At 44.6% G+C, this 24826-nt stretch overlaps 1 protein-coding gene across 10 annotated transcripts in view; it reads left to right on the plus strand.

Moving 5' to 3' along the window:
• Window positions 1–24826, plus strand: part of AKAP13 (A-kinase anchoring protein 13) — a 207071-nt gene that overhangs the window by 99214 nt on the left and 83031 nt on the right. For all 10 annotated transcript variants that reach the window (XM_088063289.1, XM_088063290.1, XM_088063288.1 and 7 more), the window contains 3 exons: window positions 5110–5299; window positions 8527–11428; window positions 15882–15943. In XM_088063289.1, coding sequence (XP_087919415.1) covers window positions 5110–5299; window positions 8527–11428; window positions 15882–15943 — 3154 coding nt within the window. The remainder of the gene's footprint in view (window positions 1–5109; window positions 5300–8526; window positions 11429–15881; window positions 15944–24826) is intronic.

Below are 24826 nucleotides of genomic sequence, written 5' to 3' on the forward strand. Positions count from 1 at the left end.
CAGTTTGGTGTCAGAATCCACAACTGCAGTTCATGTTTGTGCGAGGCACTGTAAGGGTTTAGTCATTATTTCTACATCAGATGAACTTTTAACTCTTTCTTTCAACATCAAAACTATTCAAATTAGTGAGCAATATGTAGGTTTTTCTTATATGAGAAACATACTTTTTTTTCTACTTTCCTGGGACATTTGGAACACTTGGAAACACCTGAAGTGTGAATTCTATGTTTATTAAATCTCTTTCAAATTTGAAAACACTTTATTTATTTTAACCCATTCTAGCACATGCTGGTTGCATGTGTTTTCTGGTTCTCACATACAGTGCATATGGATGGTTATAAAAACAAGGAAGAGCTAGAAAGTGTTTGTGTGCATTAGTGTTCTGTATATCACTGAAGATTGTGGGTGCAAGGTTGATAATGCAGATACAAAGCCTCCATTACCCCAACACTTCTGCAAATAACATTGAAGTTGTGTTTGGTCAGATTTCTAAGATTGATTTAAATGCTGGTGACTGCATTGAGTGTGGGTGCTGGGTTTTCCCAGGAGGGATTGTTGGCTTGATTTAAATTGCCTGTGCTGTGAGCATGTTGCACAATCACCACCAATCCTATCCCTGTAGGCACCATTCCTTGCTTATCCCAGGTCACACTCTGTCTGATCTGGTATTTTCACTGTGATACCATAATAATAGTAATAAAAAGAATTTAAGATTAGAATTCAATTTAGTTGTGTTTCTATTTACCTTACAGATAAGAGCATCTAAATTCTGGCCTTTTCCTAGCTTTTCATGCGGCCATAATGGGAGGGGCTTTGTTTAATTTATTTTTTTTTTAATTGATTTTTCCTTTTTTTTTGTTTTTTCTTTGCCATGTGGATCTAGGGGCTGGTGCTTTCAGAATAAACCTACAGCTGTTGTCAGGCTTGCAGTAAGATCCTAAGAGCTGGCAATGCTACTGAGCTTGTTTTGTTTCAGCTCAGAAGTCTGGAGGGGATATCCCCAGGAAATAACACCTTGAGTTCCCACACTGCCTTCCTCACCCCTTTGTGAAAGTGTGGGATAAATCTGCCTAACATGAAAGTTTGCTTAACTCACTGAGGCTTTTTCATTCATCTTCTGATCTCTTCCTCCCTCCTCCTCCTCTCCCCTCCAGCTCAAACCTTGTCTCTTGGTACTGGAGAACACGCCTGCTGCAAGCGTCAGCACCTCGAATTTCAGACCCTTGTTACTGAGCAGTTTTTGCAGCTTTTGAGGGCAAGCAGAGCTTTTGATCAGGTGGTGGTTTGTTGTTTTTGGGGGTTTTTTTTGTTCTCCTTTTCTCTCTTATCTTCCCTCTTAAAAATCTCTCGCCCATATCTGCCGGAAGCCAGGAGCCGTGTGGTGTGGGCTTTCCTTTTTCCGCCACTCACTCTCCCCTTCCAGATAAGGACAGATTCAGCACACGAGTACAGTGTAGCTCTGCCTTGAAAAGGGTCCAGTCTACTTGGGCAGTGCTGGGAGGTTTAAATAAAAACCACTTTCTACTTACTGTCCCATCCCAGCTTGGATGGGGCTCGGAGTAACTTGGTCTAGCAGACAGGGTCCCTATCCCTGTTGGAACTGGATGATCTTTAAAGTCCCTTCCAACCCAAACCATTCTGTGATTCTATGATCTTGTAACTTCTCTTGCATGCCAGATGGGCAGGAGGTGATCCTGTAGTTTTAGCAATCTATTCAGTTCCCAGATGGAGCAGAACATGGCTTGAGAGTATTTTGAAGTATTTTTTCTTTCTCTCTGTTTGAAGTTGTCATCCTTCTTTAAGCCACGTCTCTGCAGATTAAGGGTGGGCTGGTAAGTCTGTTCATAATTTCAACCAAAAATTTCCCTTCTGGGTTTACCTTCATGGGACAGAAGACTGACCAGAGCTGGAGGACTTCTTACAGGCTTTTTCAGTGGGCTGTGGCATGCTTGTGCAGAGGTGGTGTAGAGCCAGTGAACACTACCAGCTTTCTCAGGCAGGCCTTGCTTTTTTAACCAAGATACTTTCTCCTGTGAAAGTTGAGCTCAGAAATGTTTCTTACAAAATGTTCAGTTCACTGGTATCTGTTATGTATTTTGATGGGAAACTGTTGAAAAGGGGAGATGAGAAAGATTTGACCCAGGATGGTTAAATCTCATAAGAAGACAGATTTCCGTTGTTTCTGGCAGAATGCAGCAAGCTGGATTTTTATGCTGAACAAAAGCAGATTTTCAAACTTCTTTAAGGCTGGAGTTTGTATACATATTTTTGCTAATAAATCTCCAGGAAGTATTTGCATATCTGTTTTTATCTCCTCGTAGAGCAGCTTGGATATGCACTCCTATACAACCTATCCAGAAATTCCAAGTCTGGACAAAACAAGCATCTTTCACAGCCAGGAAGCACAAAATGTGTAACAGCAAAGCTTTTTTCCTGGAAGAAAGTGTGTTTTTATCATCTCTCAGTAAAACCCAGGACTTGCAGTGAGACATGCAGGAAAGGCATGAACAGTGAAGCTCAGTGTATGAGGGCAAATGAGCAGGAGAGTCTTCTCAAATGGCCTTGGAAGTGATTGCCTGAACAACAGGAACAGTGGGAAAATGAGTTAATGCTTACGAATCCTCATTTGTCCTCTCTGCTTCAGACCATTAGTGCTGGGATGGAGCAGAGTATGAAAGGGATGGTTTGAAGGAGGCAATAGACTGAATCATTTGCTATCTCACTGCTTGATTTTGTGTAATGAAGGTGACTGCTACTAAAAATGAGAGCTTGGAGTTTGTACTTGTCTGGATGTGAGAAACTTCTTGCTTTCACAAAAGGTTTAAAGCTTTTCATAAAGTTTAACACAGATTGGCATCTTGAATAAAAAAAAAGAAACAGCTCTCTTTGTAAGCAGAATTGACTGTTTGATCCATCTGGGCCGTGTGAAGGTTGCGGGTTGCTGGAGGGGTGGACACACTCACGGTGTCGCAGGGGACTCTGCCTGTCATCTTGCTCCAGATTGATCCTTTTGAAGTTGCTGAGGGCCTTTGAGCCTCAACAAGTAATGCAGGCAGCTTTGTGGGTGCTGGCTTGGAGATGCCTGTGAGGGTCCTTGAAGCTGATGAGAAAGTGGAGCAGATTCTTCGTGCGCAGTTCTTTAATCCGCTGCTGTTGTCCCCGTGAGTGGGTGGTGTGGGCTTTGTGCTCACTGCCTCATTGTACTCTGAGAGTGGCCCCAAGTACAGTGGTTTCTCATACATGACAGCTGAAGAGAAAAACACTCCAGACAGAAATGTCTGTGTTTCCTTGATAAAGGAAGGTCATTTCTTTAGTTACTTGTAATGGCTCTGTTGACTTCAGTGCCTCTGTGGATTTATACCAATCACCAGCAGAAACTGGATGCTTCCTTCTGTTTCTCTGTGGAAATATTGATTCTGCTTAAATCAAGTGTAGTTCTGCTGGAGTCAAGTCATGACTGAGATAAGTGGTAGTGAATGGTGGAAGCCATAGTATTGCTTTGTGTGAATTTCCTTGCAGATTTAACCCAAAATGAGTCACAGAAGGGGGTGGGTGGGTGTGCTAGGGCAGAGCAGAGGCAGCCATTGCCACCACCATTGCTTGCACAGGTTTCTCTGCCTCTGATGAACCATTTGACCGTTTCCCCAGCCTGCTCTGCCCATTCCTGTTGCTGATCATGGTGTTTGCTTGGTATGACTTTGCTTTCTAGATTACTTGGCTTCCCAGAGAGATAGCCCTGTGGCTTCCTGGGGGCCCTTGCCCATAAGAAAGGTTTGAGAATTTTAAAGCAGGACCTCTCAGCAAAGATTCTGAAAGCTATGTGTAGTTTTACCTGTTTGATGGCATGCACTTGTGTTTCAGTACCTTCTTGAATTCCTAATTGTTTAAAAACAATCACAGCTCTTCCCCTTCCAAGGAAATTTGTAGCTGGGCAGCAAAGGGAGATCTGAAAATGGTTAGTCTCTGCAACAGAGAGGGGACATCATAGAATCACAGGGTAATTTGCTTTGGAAGGGACCTTTAGAGGTCATCTAGTCCAATGCCCACCCCAGCTCATAGGTGGGGCTGCGTGTCAGCAGGTGCATCCCTGGTAAAAGGAAGACAGGGAAATTCCCTTTTCTTGCACTCCTGAGCAGGTCAGTGTCCTGCCCTGTTCATGTAACATTCCTGGGGTTTGGCTCCATGTCTCTCCTGGGGGATGCAGGGCTTGGTGGGGTGGTGCACAAGCTGCTCTGTCTGGAATGATCAAAATAGATTTCAGGCCTCCTGAATCAGTTCTGATTCAAAATGAAATCTGTGAACCTCATGTTGGTGAACACCTCAGTGTTTGCTCACCACCTCAATGGGCCAGTGTAGCTGCTGTGCAGCTTGGAGAGACCTGAGACATTACTGCTTTGAGTGGTACAAAATCAAGGTTTGATGTTCAAAAAGAGAGGACTGAATAAAAGTTCACATTGACTACATTTACCTACTAAGTTATTTTTCATTCTGATCTACAGCATCTTTTTTCCTTTCTTTCCTTTGGATTGGTAAAAAGAAAGCCCATGATAGTGCTGCAGAAAAACAGCTGTCTCCCAACACTGAGAACGTCTTGCACAGAGGAAGTTTCACAGAACAAGTTCTGTTCATTTCAGGAGTGAAAAAAATACTGCAATTGGATGGCTGTTGGGTGTTTGTGAGCAGTGTGCTGGCTTTGGTGTAGAACTTGTACCATGATAGTTTTCATTCCTTGCAACTTACCCTTTGCTGTTCTGCCTTTCAGGTGTCTGCTGTTCTGTGACAGCTGCTTTGGTGATCTTCACCTGTGATAAATTTGATTTAAAACGCAGTTGTGCCCTTAGCTGCTAGTCTGTCATAGTCTGGGGTAAAACCACCGATCTCTACCTAAGAAGGACCTTGTGCAATAAATCTTGTGGCTGGCATTACTGCTAAATCACATTATTTTCAGGACTGAGGGGTTTGTGTGCGTGTGTGTGTCTGGCCCTGGAGCCGGTGCTGTGCTCCGCCCGCTGCCATGATTCGGTGGCTGTCCAGAGCGGAGGAGAGCGTGCGTGTCCTGCCATGCAGGATCCCTCCTCGCCTGCCCACTAACCCAGCCTTGTTTTCCAGGGAGGGAGCCAGGGAGCCGGACTCGTGGAGCACCCTGTCGCACACGGTGCACTCGGGGCACTACAGCGTGAAGCACCACCGTGGGCTCGGCGTGTACCTGCTGACGGCTGAGGCCAGGGAGGGGACAGCAGCCAGCTGGGAGAGGGACATTCGGCACCTCCAGATGCACATGCAGAGCCACCAGCACCAGGTGAGCAGAAGGCTGGGGGGATGGAAGAGAAGCAGGTCTGGCTGGTTGCAGCCTGGCACCTGGGGAGGACTCTCACTTGTCAGCATCCTTCAGGGCACGTTTCCCTAGGCGTTTTCTCTGGATTCATTATCAATCATCCAGGTGGACACCTGTCCATTTGCTTTTTATTACTGGGCATGGGGAGATCTGATTAAGCTGTATTAGGCAGCAAATGTTCTCATTCAGGAGAGAAGCAGGCTCAGGGCTGTGCAACACCAGCTCTGTTTTGCCTCTCTCTGCTCCCAGCTCCTGCGTGCTCTGTTAGTTTTGGACCCACCTGGATGGGCAGGAACACCTCCCTGGAGACATGCTGACCCTCTGCCTGTCTGGCAGACACTGGGCAGCTTAAGGAAGGCTCTGGAGTGAGGCTGGGGGTGTGGGTTATGAGCACAGTGGGGACATCTCTGTTGAGATGGAAAGTTCAGAGTCAGAGAGGAGACTGAGAGGAACATTTCTGGGATGGGTGATGGAAAATATGTCTGTTTCAGTAGCAATTCAGTGTAGGACTCAGAAGACAAGCCTGCCTTGGCCACACAAGGTTTGTGTCCATAATGGCCCCTTCACTGTGCTCCTCTCAAACTCTGTGGTGCTTGGTCCACAGGAGCTGTAGGGCTTTGGAAGGGCTTTCTCCTGCTGCTTTCAAATTGATGCCCCAGGTCTCAGTTGGGAAGGTAAAACATCAGAACACTTTGCCATTTTTCAGAAACACCCACATGTCTGTCACAGTTAGTGTCACTTGTGGGTGTTCCTTCATCAGATCACATATCCGGGGTTGCAAAGGTGCAGGATCTAAATAACAGGATATTTTTGTTGCTTTAACTAAGGGAGAGGAGAACTGTTGTGTACGGCCAGTGGGCTGGGGTGATGAGCAGAGGAATGGGCCATGCTGAGCCATTTTCCACCTTCTCTGAGTACCTGAGATGTTAATTACTGCCAATCTCAACAGGAACTGGTGGCAAATACAGGCTAACTGTGAAATCTCTTCCCCTTTCCATCAAAATACCCTAAACCATGGCAAGCATATCCAGCTCACTGCTTGTTTGCTCATGCAAATACCAGATTGGGAACATTTTGCCTGACAGTGAAATCAGAAATAGACTTTACTTTCCACCACTGTTTTGCTTCAGATCTAATCTGATTTGAATTTGGAAAGCAGCCCTGTAATTATTTCATTTAGGTTTATTTTGGTCAGTTGAACGCCTGTTGGCTTCCTTTGGTGATGGCTGTATTTTTCCGGCTATCAGCAGAGTGACTTCACCGTGAGGATGCTGGGGCTGCTGTGGCCCTTCCTTTTGAAAACCCTGCTTGTTCCTGAGCAAGTGTCACTGTTGTGTGTCTGTCCATCCTGGCTAGGATCCAGGAGCACAGTCTCCATGCTCTGCTGTGGGGTTACAGCCACCAAGGGCCTGACACACTGCCCTTGCAAAGAATATCTGCAGCCTGTGGGTACCACTGCACGCAGAGCCCTGTGTCCCATCCTTGGGGCTCCTCAAGGGATGGAGATGCCACACTGCTGCCCCCAGTGCTGACCTGTCCTGGGATGCCTCCAAGGCATAGCTGACAGCATATATGGGAGCTGGGCAGCAGGGCTATTTTGAATAGCAGATGATTGGTGGCAAGCACCAGAAATACATTTAGTGGTTTGTGACTCAGTGAGTCTGTGGCACTGCTCAATGTTTGCAAACCTCAGAGTGTGGAAAGGCAAGTAAATGCAATATCCTCAAGGTAGCAGTGATGATTTTAGCCACTATTGGTATATGCAGTACCCAGAAGTTCCCCTTGATGCATCAATTAACATTGTAGCTGCTTCAATTACCAGGGTGGTTAAGATGACAGTTTCGGTGTGAAGTTCTATTTCTCTGAGAACTGAAAACTTAAACAAAATTTGCAGGGAACTGTTCAGGTTAGACTTCTAGTATGCATGTATTTGTTCGAATCCTTTTACAAATAAATGAAATGAAAGATTTTACACAGTTCATTTGGAGAGTTTCAGGTACTTAGTGAGAAACTGGTGTGGCCTTGGAAAGCTTGTGGTGCAAAACCCCAAGCAAACCTGTGAGAGCTCTGTTGGGTGTACATGGGGTTGCTCAGTAATTTAATAAGCCACTATTTCTAAGATGTCAGCATTGATATGTTCTCTTCTACAGAAAAGAGAATATGAAAGGAAATACTGAAACAGACAGTTCTTTTTAAAAAAGGTTTGACTGTATCGAACTATAAAAGATTGACAAAGCAGGTGCTCTGGAAGGAAAATGCAGATTAGAGAGGAATTGATTATGATTCTACTGTTCCATGATAATGCTTGTATTAATTTTAATAATATGTCATCATTTTGAAATTTTTATTTCCAATTAGGAAATAAATTTCAGATATTTAATTATGCCTGCAGTTCTCAGGAATAGATTAGATTATTAGTTCAGTCCTGGGAGCAGGAGACAGTTGGTGTGTTTGGACATTGCCAGCCCAATGCCCATGTCTGAAGTAGCATTGCCATCCATAGAAAATTGAGGAATGCTGGCAGGACCTGGGGAGTGCTGGGTAGGGATCTGAAGGTGCTCCTAAGGAGCATTTGCTTGAAGTCCTTTGGGACTAGGCTGGTATATATTTGCTTTATTTGGTAGACTGAATTCTGCTTTTTACAGGTCTTGAATCTACGTGCACTGAAGAACTGAGACTAGAGCTTCTCAAAGGGCAATTACCGAGAATACAGTTCTTTTCAGTGGTGGCAGATGGTGTAGCAGGGGGGAAGAGGGACAAATTTCAACTTTGGGGTGTTCAGGCTGGCTTTAGGGAAAATTCTTCATGGGAGGCTGGTGTGGCATGGGAACAGATTGCCCAGAGAGGTTGTGGATACTAAGTTGGAAGTTTGGCAAGATAAAGTCATGGTTGGCCTGATGCTGCAGTGGCAGTAGGCCAGTTTCAGGCAGGTGGTTGGACTAGATGACCTTTAGATGCTCTTTTCAACCAATGTTTCTCTCATTCTAATAGTTTCAATATTACCTCCTCCTAATAAAACCAACATGTAAAATACCCACTGCACTACATTTGTTGCCCTTTCCTGGATGACACCAGGAATTGGATTAATGTGGAATGGGATTAGGTAGATACAGGTTTTGAGTGACTGCATGACAGAATAATTTGGTTTTGGTTTTTGTTTGGTTTTTTTTTTCTTTTGTGTCTTGTTACAGAGTTTAAGGCAGCAGACAGAGCCTGTACTGGGAGATTCTGGAGACAGCTGTGCTGAAGGAGCAGAGCCAAACGGTTACCTGACCACTACTTTCCAGAGCCTAGAAGAAATGGCAAGAGAAGAAAGGCAGGAAAATCCACCTGATTTGGTTCACCTGGACATTGGGCAGCTCTCAAACCAAACCCAGCAGGAGGAGAACTGCAACAGCAGCAGTCTGGGAGCTTTTAATGATGCACCAAAAGACATGGTTAGCCTGGAGGATGCAAACTGTCAAGTGAGCATCTGTGAAAGTAAAACCACAGTGATATTGTGTAAAAAGGAAGGAGAGGCGGAGCCAAGATCTGCAGAGGGCTCTGGGACTATATCAGATGAGGACTGCACTGTGAGCCTGTGTGCAAGTCTAAATGGTGCTGTAAATCTTCCATCCTCTGGAAATACAAATGAGGAAGCTGGGATGACATCGGCTGGAGTTGTTCTGGATCAGGCTGGCGTGGGCAGTACAGGCAGTGCCCATCAGGAAGTGCAGAGTGCTGAGGAATTTGCTGACAGTGCCGCTGCTGTGGCTGCAGCTGCAGGTGAAGCCCCAGCTTCCTTGAGGGGCCTGGATGTGGCCATGGGCCAGACTGAATGCAGGAACTGTGCTGGGGCTCCTGAGAAGGCTAAGGGCCAGCGGCGGGCAGAGGATGGGATGGCAGAGCCTGGTGAAAGGACTGCAAACCTGGCAGAGAAATACCCAGCTGAGGAAGAGTCATCCAGCACTGCTCAGCCCTTACTCGGTGGTGTCAATGGCACTGGGTGTTCGGATGGGGAGGATGCAAATGTGGGAGTGGTACCGGCCTGTGATGATGCAGATGCACATGGTGACATTGGCAGTGTCCCTGCTGACCTTTGCAAGACTGGCAGGAACAAAGAGACTGATGTGGACTCGTGCACTGCTCAGGTAAACGGGGACTTCACAGAAAGCCAAGCTGATGCCAGTGTCACAGTGAGGCAGGAGGTCACTGCCAGCACTGGGGAAGCATTGCCTGCAGTGAATGGGGTGAAGGTTCCTGCATGTGCATCAAAACCTGCTCCTGGTTTGGAAGTCCATGGCAGCAGTGAGAGTGGGGAGCAAGAAGGGCAGGTGGGAGCAGGCTGCACAGATGGAAAATCCGGCTTGCCCTCACTGGAAGGCAGTGTGGAAACTGATGGCCCTGATGCTGAACCTGAAAACAGAGATGTTGGTGGATCTAATGAAAGTGGTGCAGGACCTGCACATTGCCAGGAGAGTGGTGAGATCTCTGACTGTGGGGCTGAAGCCATGGAGAGCAGTGAAAAGGAGCCAGCAGGAACTGATACCAGCAGCTGCAGAGAGGGAGGAAGCAAAAATTCTGCAGGCAGTGGTCAGGAAGTTGCTGCCCGTCACCCTTCTGCTGCTCAAGCTGGTGTTAAAGGTGAAATGGGCAACAGCTTCAAACCAGACACTGCTCAGCAGAGCGAACGTGAGGAACGTGAGCCTGCATTGCTCCCTCCAGAGGATGTGAGCACAGCCCTGGTGGAGAAAGAGCCTGCCCAGGCTGGAGCTGAGAAAGCAGAAAGTGCTTCAGAGCAGGAGGGGAGGAGCAGCAAGGTGGAACTGCCCTCTCTCCTAGCCAGGGGAGAGGGGCTGGCTGTGAGTCAGGAGGGAGATGCTGCAGTGGCACCTCCCGGGCAGGAGGCAGCTCTGCAAGGTAATGACCCTGGATCAGCTCCATGTGCCAAGGGCACAGACTGTGCCGAGGATGATTTAATAGGCACACCCTCTGCAACTCATAATGAGGAATCTAAACAAAACCAGGAAACAGTGGCGGCGAGGGCAGGCTCAGCAGAGCTCTCCTGGCAGCATGGTGGGGAGCACGGTGGAGTAGCTGCCACCTGGCCTGGGGACCATGCCGGGGATGAGGGCTCCCTGGAGCAGGGCCACTCGCAGAAAGCTGAAGGAGGCAAAGCTGAGCCTGAGCAGGAGGCTCATGTGAATGGCAATGAGCAGGTTTTGTCGGAGGAACTTCTCGCTGCTGTTGTGAAACCCTCTGCCTGCAGTCTGGCAGGGCCTGTGGTGGGCAGCAGCAATGTGGATGCTGGGCTGAAAGCGACAGACCAACCCAAAGAGGACTGCAAGGCTGGAGCAGCAGTTGCAGCAGAAGGCACCATGCATGGACCTGCATCAGCAGATGAGTCACTGGGTGCGGAAAGTGACCCTTGTCCGAATGCTGGGCTGAACCAAGAGCAAGACCCCACTCAAACTTTACAACAAATCTCCCCCAACAGCAGCACCCCCAAATTAAAGGATGTCTCAGAGGAGGGAGCCCCGAGCGATGGCTGTGAGGATCAGGAGGGGCCAAGGCCGGTGCCAGTAGCCCCTGTTGCAGCGTATCCAGAGGAGCAGGAGGACACGGAGCTGCTGCCCCGGGCAGCGCTCCAGCCCATCGCAGAGGAGCCCACGTGTGACAGTGACTCCAGCACCGACACCGTCTGTCCAGCTGGTGACAGTGACACTGCTCCTGCCCTGACAGTGGCTCAGGGGGAGGGCTTGCCTGAGCCCCATGGAAAGCAAAGCCGAGCTGTACCTGCAGTGCCCTTCTCACCGTGTTCCTGCCGCTTACAGGCTGTTGAGTCACTGGAAAATGTGGGAGTGAAGAGTTTGGTATCGGCTAATGATGCCTCTTCTCTGGATAAAGTTCCTAAAATGGTAACAAGTTTTGATGCGGTGGTTTTTGCAGCAGAGACACCGTGTTCCCATGAAGTACCTGCCGCAGAAAAAGTGGGCCTTGAGCCCCAGCCTGCAGTGGATGCTGGAACCAGCCTTAATGGACAAATGGGTTTAAGTTCCTCAGCAAAGAAAAAGAATGTCAGCCTGGCAATGCAAGGAGCTGAGCCTCTTACAGGTAGGAAAAATCAATTGGTTTCCTACTTTTTAGCTTTTTCTTTGTAGGCGTGTCTCTGTCACGTCATCAGCAAAGGAAAGGAAGTAAGAGCTGAAGGCTTGTGTTGGAGAGGAAGTGTTTGAGGTTTTTCTTCTGAGAAGCAAAGAATTTGTAGTTACATATAGAAATTTCCAATTCAAATACATGTTGCTTGTCTGGCATTGGAGGTAAGAACAGAACATCATCTCCTATGAATTCCTACAGAAGAATTTCTAGCAAGTAAATCCTCTCTGGAGAAGAAATGAATGGGAGGGAGCTATTTGGATTACTTTATCTTCAAGTTACAAGCTTTCATATGGGCATGAGGGTTCATTTCCTTGGTGCTACTCCTTCTCTTTTCCCGTTTATTTTTGCTAATGTGGAGCCAGCGGGTACAAGGCCTTCCTGATTTTCTTCACTTGTCGACTTGAGCCAGCTGTCAGTGTCCCTCTGAACTGCCCAAAGCTTCCTAATTGGCAGCATTAGGTCATTTAAAACGGCCAGTGAACCCTACCCCCACCGCCTTTTCTGGTCTTCAGAGCTTTTTTTGTCGGGCAGAGCAGGCAGTGGTGTTTGGCAGTGCATTTCAGCAGTGCTGGAACTCGGATGATGAGTTCTACTGGCTCCTGTGGGCTGGGAAATGGGACTGTCTTTCCCCATGGATGAGTGGTGATGGGGGAGAGCGGTGGGACTGTGGGGACAGCATAGAAGCCTCAGGTCCATGCAGCAGCAGCTAATGGAAAACTTCACCAGGTAACTCCAGGAAGGGAGATAAAGGGGTACATTGAATGGAAAAGAAATGGGTTTGTTGCTCCAGCCTGGGATTTAACAGTAGGTGAATTTTGTACTGAAGCATGGAGCTAATCTGATCTGTGTATCCCACCTGTTCAGGCAGCTGTTAAATGGAAGCAGCTGAACTTTTTTCAGTTGCCATATTTTCTTTGCTATGAGAAAATGATACAATGCCTCTTGCTTTCCCAGCACTGAACAAACAAACAAACAAAGCATTTAAACAGTTAAAAGAAAATCTGCCATGATATAAATCATGAAGTTGTAAAGTTATAAAGCTGTTTCACTGCTCTAATGCTGAGAGCTTTTTCTACAGTCTAAGTGCAGCGTGGGGTGATGGTAGAGAGTTTGTTCTGATATGTGACAGCAGAATAATTGAGGGCAGGAGAAAGGCTTGGAGAGGAGGGGGTTGTCAGTGGAGGGTCCAGCAAATCCATTTTTGTTGAGTTCAGGATTTTTAGGATGTTTGTATGTCAAGAGATAACCAGTAAACATGAGTCAAGAGATGATTAGTAAATCAGTAGGAAAATCTAAAGGTGGATTAGAAAGCTGTTTTCAGAAGGAGCCTGTTTTAATGTTGTGTTGCTTTCACAGTTCAATAGATGGGAGTGGCTGTAAGTCAATGCTTGGTAAAGACCTCTGGATTCTTGGAGCCATGATGTTGTCTAGGTGAGGTTTGAAAAGGAAAAGGGACCAGACAGTCCAGTAAGATAGTAGCTAAAGTAGGAAAGTAATGTTAAGTCATCATTCTGTAGTAGAACATGGAAAGGAGAGAAAAAAAGGAGGTGATCCTGTTACTGATTTAAAATACATAAAGGATTTAGGGCTGAAAGGTCTCGGAATAAAATGGTCTGGCCTGTCCTTAAGCAGAAGTTGTTTATGTGCAATGAGAAATAATTGAATAATTGAAATAAAATTTTAATTGCAGTATTTTCTCTTGAAGTACTTTAGGATTATTTTGAATCAAAATGTTAGGGAAGCCCAAATAAAAAATTGGCTTTATGCAAAAGCAAGTGACTGCTGTGAATCCAAGCTCAGTGTTTGGAATATGTCTGAAACTGATCTCCTATAGAGCACCATCTAGAACTCTGATATGGCAGTAATTCAACAGAACTGATTTGTTGTTTATAATTATTGCTGTGCACATTTTTCATGTTGGTGTCTAGCCTTGGGTAGCACATTTTTTGTATGAGTTCAGTGGCAGCCTTCAGTTTTTCTCTGCCGTGCCAGTTCTGGGGAGTTTTCCCTGAAGTCTGCGTTTGTACAGAGAATTTTGCGTCCGTGCTGGACTTGTCATTTCTCAGAGTGAATCACGTCTTTTGGTGGAATACAATAAAACCTTCCCAAAGGAAGTGTCGGTCACAAGGCCATTTCTCAGAAACTCTTGTAGTCAGAGGGATTTATTGTCATGGTAATTTATCAGCGATGTAATCAGCTGATAATTGCTGTTGCTATTACTCCAGATCGTTGAGGTCTCTAATTTTTTTATTTATATTGTGGAGCTGCTCCCAGATATACACCTGTTCATCTCATTGCCTCTGCTTAAAGTCCTCCTACCCCCAAAACAAGGACTTCAAAAGGCTAATTTCCTTATCCAGACAGGCATCTAGTGACTGGTCACAACCCTGAAGGCAGATCCTGCTTTCCTGAGGCATCTCCTCCTACGGTTAGCTTTAGACTCAGAGCTGCATTAGAGCTGAGTAATGGGTTCCACAAGCACATTATCTGCAGGTCAGGCAGGTAGATGATACTCATTAAAAAAGAAAGGAGTTAGGTTATGAAATCATACCACAGTAGCCAGGCTGGGTGAGAAGAGAACAGAAGAGATGCCACAGGTTTGTGCTGACAAAACACCTCAGACTAGTTGCAGTTTCTTGGCAGAAACCAAACCAAGCAAGGTTAGATTTAATGGTTGGGTCTGCCATCTTAAATAACAAATACTGTAAATACTGCTCCCTAGCTGTTCTCCTGGGAGAAATATCTCCTGTAGATCTCAGCATTTTGAGAAAATATTCCTTGACAGAAGAATATCACCCTATGAGTCTTTACCTCATTCTTACCAGTGGCATTTTCCCTATGGAAAAGCTCTTGGTGCAGTTTCCTTCCCCTGTTAGAGGGGCAGGATGAGCAGGTAAAAAGTGTCACAAACAGTGCCACATGTGCAATAAGGAGCTCTGTACCCAGAGACCTCAGTGATAGCTTTGTAGTACTTTTCCTTTGGGGTATTTCTTAATAGAAATTTAGAAAGTAGTGACAGAGTGAAAAAATTGTCATTAATTTCATCCTGAGGGCAAAATGTCTTCATCCTCCATTTCTTCACCAGCAGGGTGAGCTTGCTTCTCCCATCCTCAGTGCACCAAATATTTCTTACTTGAGTGTTCTGTCTTTGGATCAGGATCTCAACCATGGTGGCATTGCCATGACCCCGAGCAGAGCCCCCAGCAAATGGAATTCACAGAAATTTGTAGCATTACCTTTGATTTTTGAGTCTGCCCACAAATTCATGTAATTGAGGCAAAATCATTGCAAAACAAGATGGTCCCAAAAAACAAGGGTAGACATTAAAGGCAGTGGAAAACCATTAGTGACGATTGTTAGGACAATTTCCCCATGAAGATGGGAGGCTCCTCTTGCTAAATCCCTGTACGGGTAAACCCACTGCAAGCATATGTCACCCTTCAGAAGGCATTGCCATCCATCCAGAGTATGTTTTTAGAAAAAATGAGAGTGGGAGTGGGATTAGAGAGGGGTTTAGCCCTGACACAGCCATTCTCTATCTGGGTGGCTTTGATCAAATCACTCCCCCAGAAGTGTCCTGTGTGTCAGAGTCCTTAGCTTAGGGTTGAAGGAGAATGATGATGTTGACTTCATGCCAGAAAAAGGTAAGCAGGGGGAAGCCCTGGGGAATGGTGACTAATGAAAACTTGGCTAGGCAGAGGAAGCAGCTGGGACATGAAATTTGTACAACTGTGGTGGTGACACCATCACAAGGGTGTGGAGAAGGGGAAAGTCAGCTGGGACTTTGTAAACTGCAGCAGCAAAGGTTTTGATTTCCTAGTCTGGGGGGGTAATTCTCTCATCCCTAAGGCAGTGCAGGTGGGTTGAATTTTTGCAGCTTGTGATTTTATTTTTTTGGTTTGGTTTGGTTTTTTGTTTGTTTGGGTTTTTTGTTGTTTGGATTTTTTTTGCAATGCTTAAAATACCTATCGAGGGCGGACAGGGCTGGCTTCTTGTGTTATCTTTGGGTTATGGGAAGGAGGAAAATAGCAAAAAATTTGGTTCTTTATGAGATGAATGGGAACCAAGAAAATACAAGGACAAATACCTGCAGATGTGCTTGGCCTCACCTACAGGTTGTCAGGAGTTTAACCCCATGCTTGCTGCTGTTTCATAGTTTCCTTCGGTCCCAGATAGGATAGTTGTTAAAATTAATAGCAAGGAAGCAGTGAAGTCAGCAATGAAACCAGAAGTTGGAAATCAAATGGACTTGAAGGGGTTCAAATGGACTTGTTGAAGGGCCTTGGGGGTTGGATTTTCTTTTCTTTTTTTTGTGGAGAGTGGGACTGGTTTGAGTAAACAAAAAAAATCAGTAGCACTGAAAGAAATTTGTTTTTAAATTACCTTTGTGGACCTTTTGTTTGCACAGGGAGGTTGGAGATGAAAACTGAGGACGAGGTGGATTTTCAGAAGGACGGCACAGAAGAAGTGGTGAGTGCAGGTGTTGTCACCTTGTCCTTTGCTGTGCTTTATAAAGAAACTCCACTGCTGCTGTGACCAGCTGGTTTCCTTTCTGTAGCCTCTGCAAAGCTGAGCGATATCCAGTGGTGTTGCTTTAGCCTTTTAAAAATAGCCTGGGCTATTTTAACCCTTGCATTTTCAACTGCTGGGGTAGGGCACATTTATGTTTTCTCAGCCGGGGACAGTTTGAGCCAAGAGGTTCCTCATGGGGCAAGGTTGTACCAAGATTTGTGTAGGATGTGACAGAAGCCATGTCCTGGAATGCACTCGAGGTTGGTGATGCTGTGTGGGAGCCAGCAGCACCTTTGAGGTCCCAGCACTGCTGCTGCCAGGGTGGTCCTGGAGAGTCTGTGCATCTCCTCTCGTGCTCTGTGTTTCCAGGGAGATTTTGGCAGAAGGTCTGTGGTTTATGTTGGTGTGTGCACAGACTCTGAGGTCTAAAGAAATCATAGGCTGGGGATGTTTGTGCCTTAGCTGGAAGAAAAATGAACAATGGGAGGACATGTAGGGATCAAATGTGGGGGGCAAGTCCATATTCCTCATGTCACTGAAACAATATAAAAAGATCATGCCATGAATCAGGAATCCATTGGTATTGTATTCTATTACTTATGCTTTGCCATATTTAAGGACTGTCTGTGATTAAAAAAAAAAAGTTAATATTTAGCTTTGCATGAACATAATTTTCATTTAAAGCAAAATACAAATTCTGCTTTGTCAGTACCTGTGTTTTTTTGGTTTTACCTTTCCTAGCTGGATTTGCATTTGCTCCTGTATTTTATGTGTGGTTTCATGTTCCAGAAAACGTGTTTTGTAAATGGTAAATTGATGGCAGCTTTGTGTTGGAGCACGTTTCCTTTGAGCAGCTGTGTTTGTGTCTTCCCCTACCATTATGAAGCTGTTAAAAGAGAAAATACTGTGGGGATGAGTTTACACTGCAGGGTGGAGCTCCAGCGATCTTTGCTCATCACGCAGTAAAGCTCTTTGAGCAGCAGAACAGTCTTGCCAAAGCTTGTAATAAAATCAGGTTTATTATGTTTTTAACAAGTTAAGGCTTAATTTCTGTAGCTGTTTGGTTGGTGAGTTAGCCAGGGACTAGAGAAAATAATTTTCCAAGCTAAGATTTGTGCTGTCTGATATGGAAGTCTTTCATTACTGGAATGTGTGAGTGTAAAGATGCTACTGATTTTATTTTTTTTTTAAGCAACACTTTATTAAAGATAGTTTTCCTGACCCATACTTCCAAATCTGGTAGTGAAGTAAGAAATCTTTAGAAAATGCAAATTAGGACACAGCCTTTTACTTTCAAACAATAGACAAGAGAAAAAAAAAATAATTTGGCTTCCATTTTGCATGTTTTACAGGCATTTTAGGTTTTGTGTGTGTGCTTTCTTCTCTTCTTCCTCTCCCTTCCACCCTGTCAAACACCTCTTCAGAAATCTGTCTTTTCCAAGGCAGTCATGGGAGTGCCAGGGGAATGGAAACTTTGCAGCAGGACTGACAGGGCTTCCTGTTGCTACGTTCAACAGAAACAAAATAACAACTGCACTATATTAAGGTCATTTAAAAAAAAAAAAAAAACCAACACAAAAAACCCAAGAAGGAGTAGAAGGCTTATAAATAGAGCTTAATTCACACATGTGGGCTGGGACAGAGCAGGCTGGTGAAAGCCATCACGCTTTGTGCCTCTCCTGCCACGTCCTGACTCTGCTTTATTTAGTGCTGCCTCTTTTTGTAGCCAGGAGTCTTTCAGGTGCTCTTGGCTTCTCATTCCAGAGCCATTTTGTGGTTAGTGAAGGTGGTTTTCTTAACTTGCTGCAAATAGAAGTGTTGTTGCTTGCCCCTGGTCAGGAGCTGTAGGTATTTTGCAGCCTCACTGGTGCTGTTGGCAGTTTTGGATCTTGGGAATTATTGTTAGCTCCCATTTTATGGGTGAGGAATTTGTGCACTGCTTTTCATGAGCACAAGTTACTAAAAAAAAAAAAACAATCTTGGAAGTTAAAAAGTGCAATTTCTTGTAGAGTTCAGTCAGGCTGAAGGACAGTAGCTTGAGTAGTCTGGAGAGAGAAGGAGGAAAACTCTTTCTTCTAAGCTGGGTTCTGAAGAATGAAAAATTGGGAAGAATTTTTAGAATTAGCTGGATCTGTGATGCCATTGTTACATATGTGAGATCTCACACTTTCTCCTGTAGTCATTTCAGAAGACTTTTGTGTATGTCATGGAAATGCTGCTGCTAAAAAATATTGGTCTGTAGGGTTATAAGCAATGAAGAGAAATAGTGGAAAAAAGTTTTTTTCCAAATAAAATGAGTTTTTAAACGACCTGTTTCTTAAATTTCCAGAATTTTTTCTCAGAGGTTGTACCTGTTCAGCTATAAAAGTAACCAGAACTTCCCAGGCTCCCTGCATGGTGGGTAGTGGGTACTTATCCTGACAAAGGCTCTTCTGGTCCTTATTTTCCTGCTTAGTTCAGGAGTCTGGAGTAGAGCTGGGACAATCACTTGATGTGATCTATTAAAATGAGACTTTGGTGTTTTTAAAATGGAATAATTTTTAACTCTAATGAGAAACTTTGTTTGGCTTCTGCATGCTGTAATATCAAAGTAAAGCAGCAGTTTAAAATTAACTGTACCCTGATATGCTTCTCTTGTGTTGATCCCAGCAACTGGCTGTGATTTGCTGAATCTTTGTCTTCACATGGCAGGATGGATAAGGTTGTGCTGCTGGGTTCATCCAACAGCTTTGGTTGTCTGAGCCTGTGACTGAGAAATTGTAGCTGATTGACCTCACTGACAGAGTTCACTGGGGAACAGCCTTCCCCTTGCATTTATTAATTGTATTAGTTCCTACTGAATTGAATGCATCCTACCTTTACCAGAGGAATCAGTATTTAATTAATGTCTGTGTTTTCAGAAGTTGCAGAGAATGGAGCTTAGAAAACTCTTGCATTTTCATCCCTCCACTGATCCAAGTAGTGCAGTAACAATTGATATATCATCAAGGTCACTTTCTTGGGGAGAACTTGAAATATTTTCAGTCACAATTTGGAAGATGGAGGTATTTTATAACACTCAGATGATGACAGGTCGGGAGGGATTGTAGGCACTTGAGAGAACAGGGTTAAGGTTCAGAGTAAAACCTTAAGAAATTGGAGAGCACATCCAGATAAGAGAGAAAAACAGACAGTGAGTACTGCATTTGCAAAGGAGAAAGCAAAATTCACTTTTACCAAGTCAGGTTTGAGCTGGAGAGGGATAGACTAAAATAAGACTGAGGATTTTTAGTGGATTACAAATGAATCAACAGCAAGAGCTATTGCAAGAGAGACAAATCATGTTTTGAGTTATATTTGAAGGAGTGTTCTCTGTAAGGTGCAGGAGGTGACTTACTCATGTGTGGCACTGTGAAGCCATCATCAGTGCCATCAAATCCAGTTTGGGGTGCTCTGCTCAGAGGAAGATGCAGGGAGATTGGAAAGTGTCCAGAAGGAAACAATAAGAAGAGATGAAGAAACGTGAGAAGAGATTGAAAGAATTACATTTATTTGGTGCAGCAAAAAGAAAACCATTGTGCAATCCAGCAGTCTGCCAACATCTAATAGTGGTTATTAAAGTCCCAGATTTCCATGGCAGTTTAATTTACTGATTTGTTCATCTGCCAGGATGATTTAGGCTGGATGTTGTGAAAACATCCTGTTACCATCATAAAACTGTTGCAAGACCACCTAAGGAGGCCAGGAAACCTCCTTCCCTGGGAGTTGTTACAGATAAGAGGTGATGCTGTCAGGACAGAGCCTCAGGTGTGTTTTTACCCATTGGCTTTGGTTTGTAGGCCTCCAGGTTTGTGCTTTGCTGAACAGGGAGAAGAGCAAGGAGCTGCTTGGCCAGAGTCTGGCAGGGAGCAAAGGAAGTGGACTGGGACAGCAGGACTGCAGGAGATGAAGGTGGGAAGAAGAGGATGGACTGAATGGGATGTAAAAGAGCTTATGGGAGAGAGTAGAGACCCACATGGTACTGAGATGAATGCTGGGATGGACAGTAGGTGTGAAGAATGCAGAGGTTTTTCCTTCCCCCAAACAGATAAAATTCTGGCCAAGGTGTAGTGTCACCCACCTCCTGTGGCTGGTGTTGAGGAGCAGAGTCTGGTGCAGTTGTTGTCAGATCAAGTGGTGCTTCATGGTTCCAAACTACTGGACCTTGCTGGTGACCCAAGACAAGGGGCTGGTACAGTTTTCCAGGCTCCAATTTATTTTCTTATGAATTAGCTATTTTTACAAACTGCTCACCCTGAGGACCTGACAAAATTCAGATTGTCTATGTGCACTGAAGTTTATTTTCTCCATCTGCATGGATGTGCACATGTACATACTACAGGAGGGGGGTTGCAAATCCCTTTTTTCCAAAGGGCCTGCAGAGCAACACGGGAATCTCCTGAACAGCTTGGACAATTTCAGAGCAAGTGGCTGAAGTGCTGGAAACTAATCAGAGCTAGGTCTGGTGGTGGAAAGCGCAGCCTTAACAATAGGCCGTGTTCTCACCCTGCCTCTTTAAAATCACTTGTGTAACCCTCTCTTTGTAAATGTTGTCCTGTAACTACAGTAAACATGGAAAAACTGAGCCAAAAGGGAGCCAGCCCTAAGCCTGGCATTAGTGCTGGAGGCTGACACACACTTAGCCATCGGGACAAAGCTTTGGGCTAGTCATCTGCCAGGCCCTTTCTCACACCCACCAGCATCCTGTGCCTGCCCCGGATGCTCAGAGCAGAGGCTTTGAGCTCTGTGAGGAAATTGTGTCAGCTGGCCAGCCCTGAGTGAATTCATTGCTGTGTAGGACACATCACCCCAGCTTTCGCCGCCTGCTCTGGGCATCGCCACACAAGCTGCAGGGAGCGAGAATAAAAGCTGGGGGAAGGAAAAGAAAAAGAAATTCAAACCGGGCTGGTGTTCTTGTTTGGCCTTTACCATTACTCATGCCTTGAAGGCATTTATACAACTATTGTGGCAGGGTTTTTTTGTCCTGCACTGAATTTCTCCGGGTGCTGCATTTCCGTTGCCTTTTTATCCAGAAGGCTGATAATCCCCAGCTCAAGACAGTAGTTTCCAAGCTCAGTCACAGGATTCATGGATGTTAAGGGGTGAGGCAGGAACGTGGACACAGAGCCAAATCCCTGGCTCAGAGCAGGGATGCTGCTCCCAGGTCCGGCTCAGGGCAGATGAAGGTGCCCGCGCCGCCCCCACTGTAGCCACAGGGCTTGTGCCAGCCCCTGCTGACCTCTGGAGATGGTGAGTTAATTCTCCTCCCCTTCAGCCACTGCTCTTTAGAGGCAAAGATTGCTGCCTGATACTCTGGTTTTTCATCATTTCCTCATTTTCTCTAGCAAAACATCTGGCTCTGTCATCCTCCCAGTTGCAGCAAAGTTTATCCCTCTGTTTTTTCACACTCATTGCTAAAAGCATCAAGATCTACCTGCACTTTCATCTGGAGGTGCTGTTGGCTCAAAGGCAGAGTTGTGTGTATATTCTTGCTCTAGTTTTGAGATGGTTTAGATTGAAGACAACCGTTTACAGTTCTTCTGCAATGCTCACTTAGGGCTTGCTTCAGACAAAGGGGGTTCACTCATAAATTATTTTACATCAGTGTATTAAAGTAGCTTTCAGAGACCCTTTTAAGGATCAGGACTCTGTTATTTTACAAGTTTATAAAATACAGATCTAGCAGATTTTAATAATAGAAAATCCTGGGTTTAGAGTTCTCTTCCAGTGGTTTGATACGTTCATTTTTTATGTAGTCATGAAAGTATGTATCCATACTTTCCATAAAATAATGGATGTAAAAGACTGTTAATCTAGCAAAGGAATGCTGGCATTGAATACTGTACCTTACGGAAGCTGTTTTTGAATGGTCCAATCTCCTTTATCCTATGGGTTCTTTTATTTGTGTTTGAAATATCTTAAAAGTTTTGTGGTGTAACTGTTGTACAGTAGACATGGTTACTGCACACTGAATTCCTGGTCTAAATATAGAGAAAACTAAAATGATAACATGGGAGACCAAATGTGGACTTCTGATGGAGGCTGCATTATTATGACAAGTGGGTACTTTGGTGTATCAGATCACTGGGTTTTTATCCTTCTGAAGGAACTTACCTAGTTCCATTCTGATATTTTGGAAGGCAGAGTTGGCCCCTTACAGTGTAGGCAGGCCACTGTTTATGCTTTTCTGTAGATTACGTTTTTTGCAGTTCATTGGAAGTTACACCACCTTAGAGGAAAACCTTTTAAATACAAGAAATAGATTTTTAATTATATTCCCTCACATTTGTTCTGGGTTTTTGTGAGTAGTCATGGGACAGACATGATAAATGAACAGGAGCTCTTGGCCACTGATGAAGCAGGCTCTAGCAATATCCAGGCATAGCATTTCTGACAGCAAAAGATGAAAAGAATGATGGGAGTAAGTAGATAAGAAGAACTGTTAAACTTTTCCATGGAAACATGGAATCAAAATGCATGTCACCTCATGGTCCTTTCACAGATTTCCCTTTTTGTTATTGTTCTCAGCCTTTTCCCACCTATTTTAGGTTGTTTGCCTTCCCTTATTACATTTTTCATGCAAAGGTGGAAACCTGTTTTTTTCCCTCCAGCATCTCAACTGTTTGTGCTCAGTGTCTGTTTCTGCTTGGCGTTACATACACATCCTGGTGTGGCCCAGGGTGACTCAGCTGCAGAATGTTTCTGGCTCAAACTGCTGTTAAAACATCAGAGTAGATAAAAGCCTGGGTGATAACTAAATGTTTGCCTCTTCATGCAGCATCCTTGCACTGAGCAGACTGATGGCTTTCTGGCTTGGCAGGGACCTCGTTGCAGTTGTACAGGATGGACTGGTGGTGAGGAGGTCTTTAAGCTTGGGACTGTGAAACAAGAATAGATGGTTAATCTTGCAGTGGATGATTCAAATATTGTAGTCTACTCAGAAGGATTGTGTGATTTGGTATCCAAACATATGATACCTAAAATAAAAGTTTGGAAGGGAGTGGGTTTGGCTGAGCTGGGGAAGCTGCAGGTCAGAATTAAAATCCCCAGGGCCAGAGGAGTGCCTTGGTGTTGTGTTTGGCTGTGGGCAGTCATAGCTGTCCTTACTGTCACAGTACCAAATTAAGTGAAACTTTCAAGGAAAAGAAACTTCTGAATTTTGGTAGAAGACTTTAGTCATAAATTATGCTAAAGAAGAGGTGATGTCTCCAAATGACATACACAAAGCATGGACAAGAGTGACTTGTTTTATCGGGACCCCAGAGCAGGTAGACACAAAGGGTAAGAGTTTCTTCTCAGTGCTGCTGTGCCTCCTCTCCATGGCCACTTCGATTTTTTACTGCTGTGATCTGTGTTTTGGACTTCTGCTTTGGAATAACCCCAGCAAGGAGGCCATAACAAGAACATAAAATGTTTTGCAATGGTTTAATAAAATATACTTCATCAGCTGTATAGGAATTAGCAGATGGGGGCAATTTTAAACTAGGCTTTATTTTGTACTTGGTCTCTTGCAACTAATGAAGTTCTTCTCCTTCCACTTCTCTTTCTGCTTCACATATACATTAAATTTATGCCTAAATAAGCATGTACTTGATGTTGCAAACTTTCTGATTTTCTCTTGAGCAGCGGTGAACCTAACTGTTCCATCCCTTCTCACTTGCTGTGTTTATCATCTTAGTGCCAGTGATGTACTCAGTGAAAATGAAGTTAATAGCTGCGCCCAGGAGACTAATCCAAAAAATAGAGCAAGTATTTTTAGATTACCTTGTTTGCTTTCTCTTCTCTTTGTGTAGTTTGAAACAGAGGAATTGTTGCTGTTCTGTGTTTAACCTGAGTTATGCTGCTCTGCTTTCAGACCTGCAGAAGGCTTAAGGTTTCCTCAGCCTGGTTAGATATTACTTCTCCCTGAAGACTTTACCCTGATACCATTACAGCCACTTAATAGTAGTTTCTCCTTATTTTTGCACTTTATTATTTGGGGGCATATTCTTCCCTGCATCTTTATCCAATACCACGTGCCTCCCTCTCCTGGAGCATTTCCATCTTCCCCACTGGAACACCAATACTGTGTTTGCAGGTACCCTGGGGCTGGCTCTGCCTCTCTCTGGCTGTGCTCTCCCTCCTCATGTGGTGTCCTTCCAGCTGCTGAGATAAGAGGCAGGAGCGTGAATCCTTGTCCTTGCTCGCTCATTAGTCTGAGCTCTGGAACTGAGTCTGCTTAGGATCAGGTGACTTGTTTTTCTTGTGTCTGAGACTGTGCTTACCTCCATAAATCAAAAAAAGATCATAATCCTGAATTACTTGACACTGAACTTTTGCTTGGTTTCTTAACACAGCTGGACATATTAAATGCCTGAAAGTGGTTGGGAGGAATATTTCCAAAATACACATTTTCAGAGGCTGGAGGTGCAGTTCTCTGAAGCGTTAGTTTCAGTCTGAGATCTTGTGTCTAGGAGTGTGAAATCTCTTCTGCCTTTCCAAATTACTGTACTGATTCCTACCAAAAGCATGGAGAGGGATGGGCTGTTAAAATCTACTGAGATTAAAGAAGGATTCCTTGGTATTTTGTTCCACTCTTATTTCTTTTTTTAACTCACTGGCCATAATAAGGTGAGGAAATGCTTACTGACCTCTTGCTCAGGAGGAGGCAGCTTAGTTTTAGCTTCAAGTGCCTGCACTGCAGGGTTAAAGCAGAGCAGTAATGTTTTAGATTGTGTCTAAATGTGTCAAATTTGTGTCAAGAGGTGTCAAAGGCTTTTTGAGCCTTTTAAAAGAGAATGAAGGTTATCCAAATATACCTACTTGTAGATAACCAAAGAGAGC

The sequence above is a fragment of the Pseudopodoces humilis genome, chromosome 16, assembly GCF_049639895.1.
Source record: "Pseudopodoces humilis isolate 2021_Gansu_Grassland_sample_001 chromosome 16, ASM4963989v1, whole genome shotgun sequence".
Classification (NCBI taxonomy): Eukaryota; Metazoa; Chordata; class Aves; order Passeriformes; family Paridae; genus Pseudopodoces; species Pseudopodoces humilis.